Below are 13,493 nucleotides of genomic sequence, written 5' to 3'. Positions count from 1 at the left end.
CCGGAGACGGCTCCGTCCGCGGGGGTCGGCTCTCGCGTCCTCTGCAGCGGTCGCTGCCGTCACTGTTTTGACCGATGATGCTCACGTCTGTGCCGCGTCCCTCAGCCCCAGCACGCTGGACGACGACGACGAGGACGAAGGACACACGGTGGTGGCCACGGCCCGGGGGATTTTCAACTGTAACGGAGGGGTCCTGAGCTCCATCGAGACGGGCGTCAGCATCATCATCCCCCAGGGCGCCATCCCCGAGAACGTGGAGCAGGAGATTTACTTCAAGGTGTGCCGGGACAACAGCATCCTGCCCCCCCTCGACAAGGAGAAAGGTCAGTCGTCTCTTTGCGGCTAACTGATGTCGAGGAAGAAGAGAAACACTTGAAGTTATCGCCGCGGTAAACAAGGACGTTTGGGACTTTTTAGTTTTAGAAGCAATGCAGGATTTTAATGAATGTCTTTCTTTAAGTGCTACTTCAGGATAGTTTGACCTTTTATTGGATAATTGTAGATTTCATTCCTGCATTATCTTAGATTGTATACATGTTTAACTGTCTACAGGTACACTTCCACAAACTACAATGAGACAAAAGCAAACGACTACATCTCATGTGAAGACGTTAAAACATCAAACTCATCCCAGCAGTTATATTTAGAGTCTTTTTTTTCATCAAGATTAAGCACCGAGGGAGTGCGGTAATTTAATTAATCTGGCAAGTCAGTTAATTATCATTCACCATGAAGGCCGGAATCCATTTTGCCTCTTGATTGGGTAATAAATAATCCGCGGTGCTGATTAATTCCTGCAGGTTTAAATTGTGGAATTAAAATCTGGTTGTGTGTCCGCGCAGGAGAAACGCTGCTAAGTCCGCTGGTGATGTGCGGCCCGCATGGACTCAAGTTCCTGAAGCCAGTGGAGCTGCGCTTACCTCACTGTGCGTCTATGACCCCCGATGGTTGGTCTTTTGCTCTAAAATCCTCCGACTCCTCGTCGGGTACGCTGTCCTCTGTCCTTTTGGGGTCTTTGGGCTTTTGTCTTTAGACAGAAATGTTGTTTGGTGTCTGATTTAAATCTTGTCCTCTGTTTTCCATTTTCCTCTCATTTCTTCTTCTGCCTGTTCTGTTTGGAGGTCTGATTGGTTCACTTAATATGAACTAAAGAGTCTTGATCATTAACAAAAAATGTCTGTTCAATTCCACACATTATTCTTCCTTAAAACCTGGTGCCTACATTACCCACAATGCAACATTACCATAAGCAATTAGTAGCTAAATTAGCCTCGAGCCACCAGCCTAATAAACATAAACAAGAGTGTTGTGTCCTTCAACAATATGGAGATGTTTGAATCCTCCTAAAACTGTTTTTATATTTCCATGAGAAGCAGCACTGCTGTGTTTTCAGATGCACTTCTGTCCCTGGATTATAGTTAATATGGTGGCATATAAATTAATGCATGAAGTAAGAGTTAACGGTAATTAATTAATTTGAATGATCAACTAATCACATAAACTCAAGGTGGGCAGCAGGAATCCGTTTCCTGCTTGAATGTGTGCTTTGACTCATCGTTCTCACTGACACTTGGCTCATTGGTGATGTGTCACAGTATTCTCTTGTTGTTTGGGGTACCTGTTGTGTTTTTGTTGGGGATGCACCGATCTCAACATGCCAACAGATACTGACTCGGAGACAATGGAGCAGATCTATATCATTCTATGTTTGTGATGCATTACATACGTTCATTTTGAAGATTGTTCAGCAAGTTGCTGGTGCATTTATTATTTTAATAATAAGTAACAATAGATAGCTACGTATTTATTTCTTGCATTGCTGTCTTCCAAAGTCAAGAAAGCAATGTTTAAACTCAAGCCTGATGCCTTACGCATAAACTACTGATTTAATTAATAAGGTTAATTTCAACATAGATTGACACCCTGGAACACAAGCATCACATTCGGGGCAGAGAACGTTGGACCGGTGCATCCCAGAGTCTGTATTTAAAAAGGGGCGGGGCTCCAGCAGCTGACGTCATGTCTCTCTTTCCTGCAGGTGATCCTAAAACCTGGCAGAACAAATCTCTCCCCGGAGACCCAAACTACCTGGTGGGGGCAAACTGTGTGTCCGTGCTCATTGACCACTTCTGAAGAGGGCAACAGCTGGCCTGTTACTGAATGTGATAAACAGGGGACCTCGGGTGCACGATGCTCGATTAAGTATGAACCTGATGCTCTCACGTTGTTAGCTGTGCCCTAAAAATTAAAAAAGAAAAATATCGACACACACAAGGAGAGTCGGAGGAGTCCAGCATCCCCAACGCTGGACTCCTCTTTTCCTTTCTTTTTTTTCTCCGGTGCTTTCAAGGCTTGCAAAAAATAAAGATTAAAACAAGTTATTCAAACAAAGGAACTGAAGTTGGAATGCATGACCAGTGCCACAGACTGAATAATCTCGTTTTGACTATTTTTTAAAGCTAATTTTGTAAAAAGGTCTGAGCGGTGCAGAAAAAATGAGAATTTCTGGAAACTCATTCAATATTGCAATGGGATTTTTCGGGTACTGTAAAAAAAGAAAAAAAATACAAAAGAAATAAAAACTCACAAACAGCAAAGTTGGTATATGCAAAACTTTTGTTTGTGAGTTCTGTGGTCATGCGTTTCACTCATGAAGGATCTCTAAAGACTTGAGAAAGCCCGACTCATGAAGGAAGACGCAGAGGCATCATTTAGATGAAGAAGAAAAAAAAGGAAAAAGAAGAAGGTTAAGTATTAGTACCAGATGCCCATTTGTTCTGACGGGGCTCTCTCTGTTTAAAACTGATGTTTTGTAGCAATGTTTTACCGTAGATAAATATACTGACTTGATTTTACAAACTCCTGCTGTCTAGAGATCTATGCATGTGCTATGACTCAGGTCCAGAAGCCTGCTACTACTAAATTCAACACATGAAAATCCCATCGTACACTGCAAGCAGTGATGCCTTATCTGCATATTAACTTTTCAGTGAAACTTTAAAACATCGGTTCCTTCAGTTATAGCGATCACTACGGAAGAAAAAGGTGTCTCTGCATTTTCTCATAAACAGTGAACTTGGATTTAGCACACGAGAATAATTGAGGCTGATGAAAAGGTATGCTTTCTTTTACTGCTATGCATATGAAGTTTGAGGAAATACAAAAAGCTAGAAGATGATAAATTGTTGCTGTACATATTGCTAGTATATGGCCTTGGTTCTCTGTAAATGAACTTTTGTACATCTTTGTTATTTTGTATAAAAGAGAAAACGTTTGTTTAAAAAGAGAAGGCAGTTACATTGGTTATGTTTGTATTCTGGTTATACCCCTGAGCCTTGGAACTGACATAAGCAGTAATAAGTCTGACTTTTCTACCAACATATACACACACTACTTAAGGCATTTTTAACGGTCAGAAAACTTTTTATTCTTATTTACAAAATAGAGAAGTGCTTGGTTTAAATGATTTTAAAAGATGTTCTTGAGGGGGTCTGCTGTGACGAGTGGTCCCTTCCTTTATTTGTGATACTGGATGCTGTATTGTGTGCCCTGAAATGTATTTTTGTACTAATAGACAATTTATTATGGCACATCGGTACTATTTTCTTTTGATATGACAACACTGCTTCAACACAACACTAGTTTATTTCCCCGTGTGGCTGACATTTTTATTTATTTATGTTCCTTTGGTTCAACTTTTTTTTTCTTTCTCATTTGCGTCACATTTCTAAGTATACCACTGTATTAATAAATAAATTCATTTTTAAAGTAACCGCTGTTTGTATTGTTTTTTTTGTTGTCGAGTCAAACATCCAGATGTTTTACACATCGACACACCCCGGCCAGATGCTCAAAGGATTCCTCTGAGCGGTCGGGAAGATGGCAGCTCGTCATATGCAACACTTATGTTTTATTTAAGTGTCATTCACGGCTGCTTCCCATTCATTCCACATGTAAACTCACTTGTCAGGTGAAGTCTTACCAAACTCTGAGCTCACTGTTATTTTCAAGATTATTGGCATCCGATTGGTTTTCTGGCCCCGTTGTTATGGCGACCAGTTCACCGGCTGTATTAAGCCAGAAACGGGATAATATTTACGTCATATTCGTGAACGCAATATGTCGAGGAGTGCCTCGGGGGAATTTCTTCAGAATTGGCACGAACGTCTACTTGGACTCGAGGTTAAAACATTAAATATTGGAGGTCAGAGATCAAATCGATCAGAGTGATCAGTGACCTCACAGCGCCGTTCTCTTGAGCTCATATTTCAGCAACACTGAGGGAATTGCTTGAAATGTGGGTCAAACTTCCACTTGGACACAAACATGACCTGAGGAGAACATTATCACATACGACTTTTTATTGGTATTTTACTGGTTTAGTACCCTAAAGGTTTTTATGATATTTCAAAGCCATGCTCTACTTGTTTTATACGCATTACGACCCTCCCACTGTCTTGAAGGCGGTCCTGGCCGACCTCAGCAGGTACTTGGCTGACGATGTCGTTAGCTTGATGAAGCTCACCTGGGCCTTCCAGGCTGTATAGCTGGTCCACATGCTCGTTATCTCTCTCTTCCTCCAGCTGACGTCCACCCTGCTGCTCCACAGCACACGGCTTCATCGCTCTCGTGATCGGCACGCTCCTCTGCTTGTTCTGCGTAATCCTGAGTAATAAATCATTTTGATTTATAACCTTGCATGGTCTCTCTCCTTGTCACATTCCCTGAGCCAGTTAATGATATATGACATAATGTATATTACTTTTTATGAGATTTTAATGGTATACATACTAAGACATGTTCTGTTTTTTTATGGGAAACTACTATACTTTTTTGTTTTAATGACCCAATTGAATCAACAACTCTAAAAGACTTTTGACCCAAAAAAACAACCTTCGTGAAGGTAGGATCTATTGCAGGACAGTTTTTTTAGACTGCCTTTCCGAGGTGGATCTGATGCACTTAAGTTGCAAATGAATGTACGAAGCTACTTTGCTTTTAATAATTGTCAACAAAAAACGTTGGCTATCTTAAAGATCAAATCGATGCCTTCTACCTCCAAATCTAATACATTGGGGGGGAAAACGTACATTTTTAAAAAGTTCAACCATATAAAATAAAGTCTCATTTGAGTCAATTTCCATGACATGAGCCGGAGGTTCACACCACACTAGTGTACCGCACCATTTGGCTCACGACACGGATGTGATAGAAAACATTGAAGTGAAAAAAGAATAAGAAAGAAAACACATTAGAGTGTGTTGAGGGTTTCTAAAGTTCAACTCCAAAAAATCCATGATTGTCACAAGACAACGTGTGTGAATCGATGTGTGTCAAAGGTTGTGTTGGTTAATCAGCTCACCTGAGCCAGAGCGCTGCTCCGACCCGAGAGCTGAGGGGCAGTCGCTCGCCCAGAGAGCGAGACCCTCTCTGAGCGCCGAACACGCTGTGATGTCAGCGCACACGGTGACCAACTACACACAGTACAAAGGTTCACTGATAAACCCTCAGGCGGTTGTGCGGGTGTGACATAAGTTGGTCGTAAAGGTTCAACATCCAAAGCGACCCAAACTTTTCACGCCACCGTTCATCAGGCCAATCATACAACAGGAGCCGGAGGGAAAAAAATACAACCAGTTTAATTATTAAAAGTACATCGATGGCAGTAAGACATACTTGTATATCAAATACTGGCAGCATTAAAGGAAGACATTTACAAAAGCTGTGAAGATGCACGGTAGTTGTGTTAATATAAAAAGTAGTCTTTCAACCCTTATTATCTTAACGTCTCTGACATCGTTTTTTTGCTTCATTTTTATGACCTTTCCTCGTCACAGGAAATGTCCTTCACACGTGTTGTATAGATCAGTTCTCCCCAGCCGTGTAAACACACGAGACATTGTTTTGGCTGATATTAATATGCAATATTTAAGGGCCCCGCCTGCCACAGCACAGCGCTGTAGCGTGGGAACCCTGACGTGGCCCGTGTTGTGCCAGTGAGGCTGAGGAGCCACAGCTCTCAGATCTTGAGGCGTCCCCTCTGATGAGAGCGAGACCCTCGAGGTCGCCGCTCAAACACCGGCAGAAGATTCTGGGGTTGTGTTTTATCGCAAAACTACCCCACACATAAAGTAAATCATTTTCTCGGGGTTTGAATTGATGAAGTGAAATAGATTCCGAGGATTAAAAAAACTAAACCGGAGGGTTAAAACATTAACTTTCAAAGTCAGTCCGTCCCTGAGATTAGTAGACTGTCAAAAAAATGTCTAAAAGTGAGCTGTTACATCTTTGAGAACCAACGGGTCGTCTGGTTTAAAGTCTTCCGCGTTAGAGTCTTATCTCCCAACGAGCGATGGCGCTGTAGATGTCTTCGGTCAGGGGAACGTACGTCTGTTTCTCAGGGTCTAAAAAGTATAAAGGATCTTCGATGTGAGCTGGATCGAATCCCTCCTCCACCAACTTCACCTTCTTCATCTTGAACGTCCCCGTCATCTCCAGGCAAGGCTATGAAAACAAACAGTTTATAAATATTATTTTCAAATGTAAGTCATTGGTAACCCTTCATATGAAGGTCATGTCTAGAATTCATCGTCAGCACATTCATTATACGTTAATAATCCTTGGGATTTCTCTTTTCTCGCAGTCGGCAAATACTGCTCACCAGTCCTCAGAAATGTGACCTGATGGTCGCTAATGACCTCAAGCATCGCTGTTCCTTCACTTCGAGCGTACAGAGTCATGCTATAGCATGTTATTGATGTTTAAAAGACATTATTACATTTTAGAAACTTTAAGGAAACGTTAGCACAGTCCTCTGTGGCTAAAATAATAATAGTTATGTGCTGCGTAACATGAATACGACTCTTCTTTTAGAAACTGTTGCCACTTTGACATTGAGGAACAAAGCCTCCTCTCCGCCACTTCTGATGCTTTATACGCTTATGATGCTTTATAATGTCTTGTGAATGTGCGTATAATGCATTTTAGACATGAGCTTCATTTCAAGTTAAATTGAATCAAATCATTTCACTGCATGCAATAAGATCAAATGTGCCAAGCGAAGGATTCTCGTGTTGTACCTGGACCCGGATGAATCGAGGCCGTGCGTACGCTGGGAGGTAAGTGACCACCTGCTTGTAGGTGTGCAAACAATCAAAGTCTCCTCCTTCTTTCAGAGTGACCGCTGCCATGCCGATCCGACCCTCGTGACCTAGTCCGACAATTAAATTACCGTTTTAAAAAGCAGAGAATACAGATTTTTCTTATTTTTTTAACATGTCTGCATCAGTGCTCTTACCTTCAACTTTAACACCGTAGACGTTTGCTTCAAAAATGCAGTTCGCCATTGTGAGAATGTCTGCGACCTCCGAGGTGGCAACGTTTTCCCCTTTCCATCTGCAACAAGCAACAAGCGACACGCACGAGAATAAGAAAACACTCGCGCAACACGTCGTTCCGCACGACTTCCCGACTGCCACCGGGTTTAGACTAATAACCGAAAAGAGAACTGCATTTAAAGATGTGTAAATGAGAGCGTGAGGTTTACGGGAGAGTCACATCTAATACGTCCACGTTGAAACGAAACAAATGGAAGACCGTCTGTGCTGTGAGAGAATAACACAACAACTATAACACAAATGAGTTTCTACTTGCCTGAAAGTGTCGCCAACGCGATCCTGAAAGTACACAAACTTCATGTCGTCAAACCAAAGCAAATCTCCGGTGTTGAAGTACAGGTCTCCTTTCTTCATCACGTCACGGAGCCTCTTCTTCTCCGTCTGCTGCTGGTTGCCGGCGTACCCGACAAAGGGCGACCTCCGAGTGACCCGTCCAACCAGGAGGCCCGTCTCGCCTGACAAGGAGACACGCGAAGCGCGTCGATCATCGCATGCACTCGACCCCGAGGTGACGCAACCCGATCATATTCAATTGACAAAAATAAAAACAGATGAAAGCAGCACATCGTCATTTTTTTTATTTTATTTTTTACTTTCAATATTTAAAATAGGGGCTGCTGCTCTTGCATCACAGAAAGAGAAATAATCAAACAAAAAGGTGCGTCTCCATCTGTGATGGCGACTCACCTGTGGCTGCCTCGATGCACAGGCCCTCAGAGTTCCTGATAGGCTCCTCCTTCTCAGTGTCAAACTTAATCAAAGTGTACGGGAAGAAAAACTAGGCGGGAAGAAAGTGAGAGAATAAGTCCATTAGCCTCCGGACACCAAGAACGCCGGTTCCAAACGCATTCGCGATTCCTTCCCAGCTGTTCTCGAGCTGCTGGCGTGGACGATTAAAGCCCAAACTACTTCCTGTCCTCACCCTGTGGACAAAATTGACTCGTCCGACTGCCCCGACTTTGGACGTGTAGTTGATGAAGCCGATGTTTCCCTCCGTGGCCGCGTACAGCTCCCTCACTTTGATGTCCCCGAAGCGGTCGAGAAACTCGGTCCAGATGTCCGTCCGCACTCCGTTGCCGATGGCGATCCTCACCTTGTGGTTCTTCTCGCCGTCTTTCTGCGAAAGGGGAGGTCGACTCAAGGTCACGACGGAGACACGCAGCGCTTCAGATCTTCCGTCAGAGCGCCGCTTGGTTCGTCCGGCCGTCGTCTCCTCTGACCCTGGGCGTGTTGCAGAGGTAGCGCATGGTCTCCCCGATGTACTGCATCACCGTCACGTCGTACTTCCTGCAGTCGTCCCAGAACTGAGAGACGGAGAACTTTCTCTTCAGAAAGATGGTGATGCCTGCAATAAATAAAAAACGCGACGCGGCGTTTATCTTCCCGTCGATGTCCGCGGTGTCTTCTCGTGACCGGCTGCGTGCGTCCTCTGGACTACATTACCCCTCTCCATGCCGCCGATCATCCCGATGAGGAAGCCCGCGCTGTGGTAGAGGGGGAGGTTGATGTAGAAGACGTCCTCGGATGTGACTCCACACGCCGCCTGGACGAAGGAGGCGGCCCAGAGCCTCTCGTGGGTGACGACGGCTGCTTTCGGCAAACCTTCCGCGGTCGAAGATAATAAATCATCATCATCATCATCAGGTACAGTTAGTATTAGGTGTTTGCAGTTTGAAAGGAAACTTCTCACGCTCTGCTGTCAAGTCACAGACTTTAAAAAGAGGAATATTTTCCTTCAAGCTGCTCGAATCAACGGTTCTAAGCGAACAATATATAAAATGACCATTTTGTGCAATAGTCGCTTGTCGGACATCATACAGAGAATCATACCGGCACTCTGGACGTTCTGAATCTAGAGTCATTCGGCTCATTGTTTTGGTTTTACTGGACACTTCCTGCACCAAAAGCCACACAGACAAAGTTTTTGCTGACGCAAGCAGAAATATTCTGCATGGAGGAATGTGAAAGCACCTAAAAAAGTTGTAATCTTACTGGCTCACATCTATATATATATATAAATATATATACATATTATATATATATATGTATGTATATACATAAATATATATATACATATTTATATATATGTATGTATATAAATATATATATATATAAATATATATGTATACGTATATACAGTTCAAAGACCTATGAATGAGCCTCGAGCAGACTTTCAGCTGCCATTAAATAGTTTAAGACAGTTCACCGTCGACCATCCTAGAAGAATGGCATGTATACCCTCATGGATAAAGTATATATATATATATATATATATAAACACACAGTAGAAATAAATACAGTTTAACTGCCTCCATCATGACCCTGAAGTGGAACGAACACCTCTTAAACCCGTCTCAACAACACATCCTGATCAGCTGTTCCTGGCGTACCGGTGGTGCCCGACGTGTAGATGTACAACGCGGTGCTCTTGATGCCGACGTTGGCTCTGAGGTCGCGGGGCAGCGGCAGGTCGGAGGCCCGGGAGATCTTGTCGGACAGCGTGTCGATGCCCTGGATGCTGCAGCTGTCGGCCATGAGGTACACGCTGATGCCCTGCTCTCTCAGCGTCGGCAGCACCTCCTCCAGGGCCCCCTGCAGCTCTGCAAACAGGAGAGGCGTTCAGGCTCCTGGCTTTGTGTGGGGAGCGCCGCGTTACGCAATGCAGCACGTGTCGGCTTCACGTTTCCTCACAGCCCACTGGGACACGAGCACATGCTGCAGGAAACTCCACATATGTGCATTTCTCTGCGCTGAAACTCCAGCGCCAAAAGTGTAGACACAAGTTTACAAAGTGTCTCAAATTAACATCAGGACTGAATGTCCAGAACCATGTGGCCCGGGAGACGTTTACTGACCTGTATCCTGAGATGTTCGCTCCCTTAAAGTCAAACTAAAGAGAGATACAACTTTTGAAATAGATTGATTTGTAATGGTCGGTTCAGCTATGAATCATGTGGACGTTAGAAAATATAACCAGCTGTCGTCTTTTCATCTAACAATACTGTGATGAAAACATCAACACAACTCGTCATACCTTAAACACGTATTTAAGTTTTAATCTAGTTAATTTGGACTAAAACATTCATAAACAGCCTTTAATGTGTGGCTGCGATATGAAGTTGTTACCTTCATATTCCTGACATGCTATTTAATATAAGTGTTGTTATATTGTATTGAACAGTTTCTTTAATAAACCATGTAAGAAGTTCAAAGAAGAGTTGTCTCTTTGGATGACGTGTTAATAATTTACAGAATATCTGACAAGTGGCCCCAATTTAACAATGCATGTTTGTTAAGGGTCAAAAGTCGAAATGTGTGTGACCCACTGGTCTAATCTCTGTTATAAACATGTTCTTTAGTCAATGCACCACTGAAAGTTACCCATAATGGAAATAGTGAGTGTTTGTGTGCGTAAAGATGCGTCTGAAGACCCTCTGACCTCTGACCTCTGCTTAACGCGTTCCTGTCTCACCTTGAGAGGCGATGATCACTTTGGCCCCGCAGCAGAAGAAGCAGTGCAGCAGAGACTTGGATCGGATGTTGATGTTAAGCAGAGCCGTCGGACATCCCAACTTGGCCAAACCGAGCCAAGTCCACATGTAGCTGGGCTCGTTGGCCAGAAACAAGGCGACCGCGTCCCCCTCCTTCAGCCGGGCTTCAGCCTGCAGCGCGCGCGCCACCTTGTTGCTCTGCTTGTCCATGTCTCCATAAGTATACTGGCGTCCTTCAAAGTGCACGAAGACCTTCCCGGGATGCTTCTTCGCGGCGTCCAAGAAGCAGTCCAGGACGCTGTAGAAAGGTTTGCACGACTTGTACTTGAAGAGCCTGAAGCCGAGCTTCAGGCAGGCCAGGATGTAGGTGCAGTCCTCTCCGAGGTGAGGCCACAAGGTCCGCAGCAGCGAGAGGGCCAGCAGCGCCAGTCCCGCGACCACCGTGAACAAAATGTACATGTTGCAGCGCGCGCGGGGGGCCGGTGGGCTTCCGTGCGCGAGGAGCCGAGCGTAATGCAGCGCAGCGAGATGTGTGAGTAAAGTTCAGCCCGCAGCGGGGCGGGGCGGAGGGCCCCTGACCCCTCCTCCATTCCGAGATGTTGTGTCTGTTTCCAGGCCGAGTGTTTCCTCACACGGCCCGACCCAGAGCCGGCGACACGGAGCTATGGAAGGGGAACTCTGCATTCCACGACGAAGGCAGTGGTGTAGTCCAGGGTATACGCTGGTATACGGCGTATACCCACTTATTTTTCAGTCAGCATTGCGTATACCCACTTCTCAATCACCGCTGGTGCCTGGTGCGCATTATTTATAAAACAGGGCGTTTATCCATTGCTGTATGGCAGGGCTCTTCAAAAATTCTCGCGCGGTAGAGCGATGCGCGCAGCACGGCATCGGAGCTCTGCCGTGCTGCGCGCAGACGGACGCACGCGGATGAGCACACTCTCACTAGCACCCCCCCCCCCCGGTCAACAACTCTCCTTTGCGCGAGTATACCCACTTCTCCAGGGACCACTACACCACTGGACGAAGGGACTTGGTGTCCGGGTTTAACCCGTTAATTGCGGGTTCAACCCGATTTGCTAACAGGATTTAAAGGGCCAGCAGTAGAAAGGAGACGACTGCACTCCTGCCTCCCCTGATCGCACGTCCCTGTTAAGTATCTTAACCCCCCTCCAAAAACACACACACTCACACAATATATAAATCAATTGTTACCAGAACTCAGCATAATATCTTCATATTGCTAATTCCAAAAATATCAAATGTACTCCACAAAACATAACCCCATGCTCGATTTTATCTGGATTACTTCACCTTGAACAGTACACCATTGTTTGATGCTAAGATAACGCTCTGAGTATCATAGAGAGAACCTTTAAAGTAAGTAAATCACGTGACAATGACGGACGGATCATTTACCATTAGGTTGCACATTTTCAAAAGTACAATGTTAGTGAGCTCTGGTTGGTGATCTGGCTCCCGTCAACCTCCTTCCCCATGTGTGTCCTTCATGCTGCTGATCCCGGGTCAGCTCCAGGGGCAACACAGTCTGGGTCACTCTGCTTCCAACCAGAGGGTGAACGGAGAGTTTCTGTCCCGGGAGCTGGTCATATGGATCAGAAACACGCTGCTGTGCTTAAAAACCCTCCAGATGATATGATAAAGTCAACATAACCGACTATTTATTCAGCTTTAAGTGACATTGGAGGACCTAAATATCAAGCAGCTGCGTTGCTTTCTCCTCTTTAAGTATAAACATTATGGATGTGGGTCACATCTTAAAGTAAATACAGATTTGAATCTATAAGAGCAATTTAAATCACAATATTGATGAGAAATATCTCAATACACATGTTTGTGCTCGGATCATCCCTGGAGAGAGGGAGGAACAAACAACAACAACAACAACAATGAGTCTGTTGTTGAGGAGGCAGAGCTTCCAGCTCCCACACTGACAATAGCCTCAATAGACCAGATTGGTGTGTAGCAAGATGTCGCTGCTCAGAGCTCCCAGCTTTCTCAACTGGAAGAACGAGCTTTCCTCTTCAAACTGAATCACATCTCAGTGCAGCACGCTCAAACATGTTCTCTGGAGGAGAGTTATAGTACGTATGTATGACATTACAGAACCATACAGTGCATCCGGAATGTATTCACAGCGCTTCATTTTTTCCACATTTTGTTATGTTACAGCCTTATTCCAAAATGGATTAAATTCATTATTTCCCTCAACATTCTACACACAAAAACCCATAATGACAAAGTGAAAACTGTTTTTTGCAAATGTTTGCACATTTATTAAAAATAAAGAACGAAAACATAACATGGACATAAGTATTCACAGCCTTTGCTCAATACTTTGTTGAAGCACCTTTGGCAGCAATTACAGCCTCAAGTCTTCCTCCAGGACATTCACAGAGTCGTCCCGAAGCCACTCCTTTGTTATCTTGGCTGTGTGCTTCGGGTCGTTGTCCTGTTGGAAGATGAACCGGCGCCCCAGTCTGAGGTCCAGAGCGCTTTGGAGCATGTTTTCATCCAGGATGTCTCTGTACATTGCTGCATTCATCTTTCCCTCAATCCTGACTCGTCTCCCAGTTCCTCC

General features: G+C 44.5%; 2 protein-coding genes across 10 annotated transcripts in view; one reads left to right on the top strand and one right to left on the bottom strand.

Annotated features, from left to right (window-relative positions):
- Positions 1 to 3,772, top strand: part of tjp1b (tight junction protein 1b) — a 65,616-nt gene extending 61,844 nt beyond the window's left edge. For 4 of the 9 annotated variants that reach the window (XM_056415800.1, XM_056415794.1, XM_056415799.1 and 1 more), the window contains 3 exons: positions 106 to 323; positions 843 to 947; positions 2,039 to 3,772. In XM_056415800.1, coding sequence (XP_056271775.1) covers positions 106 to 323; positions 843 to 947; positions 2,039 to 2,133 — 418 coding nt within the window. In that variant the 3' untranslated portion in view covers positions 2,134 to 3,772. Of the gene's footprint in view, positions 1 to 105; positions 324 to 842; positions 987 to 2,038 lie in introns of all 9 variants that reach the window. The other 5 variants (XM_056415793.1, XM_056415792.1, XM_056415796.1 and 2 more) reach the window with 2 other exon arrangements.
- A 1,848-nt stretch (positions 3,773 to 5,620) lies between these two features.
- On the bottom strand, positions 5,621 to 11,813 carry zgc:101540 (hsFATP2a_ACSVL_like domain-containing protein). The gene is made up of 10 exons (XM_056417469.1): positions 10,870 to 11,813; positions 9,788 to 9,997; positions 8,841 to 8,999; positions 8,618 to 8,742; positions 8,320 to 8,514; positions 8,085 to 8,175; positions 7,654 to 7,852; positions 7,298 to 7,395; positions 7,080 to 7,210; positions 5,621 to 6,504 (listed from the first exon to the last, which is right to left on the bottom strand). Exons 1-10 carry the CDS (start codon positions 11,345 to 11,347, stop codon positions 6,328 to 6,330), a joined length of 1,863 nt encoding a protein of 620 aa, XP_056273444.1. The 5' UTR covers positions 11,348 to 11,813; the 3' UTR covers positions 5,621 to 6,327.
- Between the last annotated feature and the right edge of the window lie 1,680 nt (positions 11,814 to 13,493).

The sequence above is a fragment of the Pseudoliparis swirei genome, chromosome 6 (assembly GCF_029220125.1).
Source record: "Pseudoliparis swirei isolate HS2019 ecotype Mariana Trench chromosome 6, NWPU_hadal_v1, whole genome shotgun sequence".
Lineage (NCBI taxonomy): Eukaryota > Metazoa > Chordata > Actinopteri > Perciformes > Liparidae > Pseudoliparis > Pseudoliparis swirei.
This window is presented reverse-complemented; position numbering and strand designations above follow the sequence as displayed.

What these genes read in the sequence shown, in the direction of transcription:
- zgc:101540 (XM_056417469.1), bottom strand. Translation starts at nt 11,347, where the DNA reads ATGTACATTTTGTTCACGGTGGTCGCGGGACTGGCGCTGCTGGCCCTC. An exon ending in GAGTCAATTTTGTCCACAGG is followed by an intron (nt 8,176 to 8,319) that starts GTGAGGACAGGA and finishes CTTCCCGCCTAG; the next exon opens with TTTTTCTTCCCGTACACTTT. An exon ending in CTACGGTGTTAAAGTTGAAG is followed by an intron (nt 7,211 to 7,297) that starts GTAAGAGCACTG and finishes TTGTCGGACTAG; the next exon opens with GTCACGAGGGTCGGATCGGC.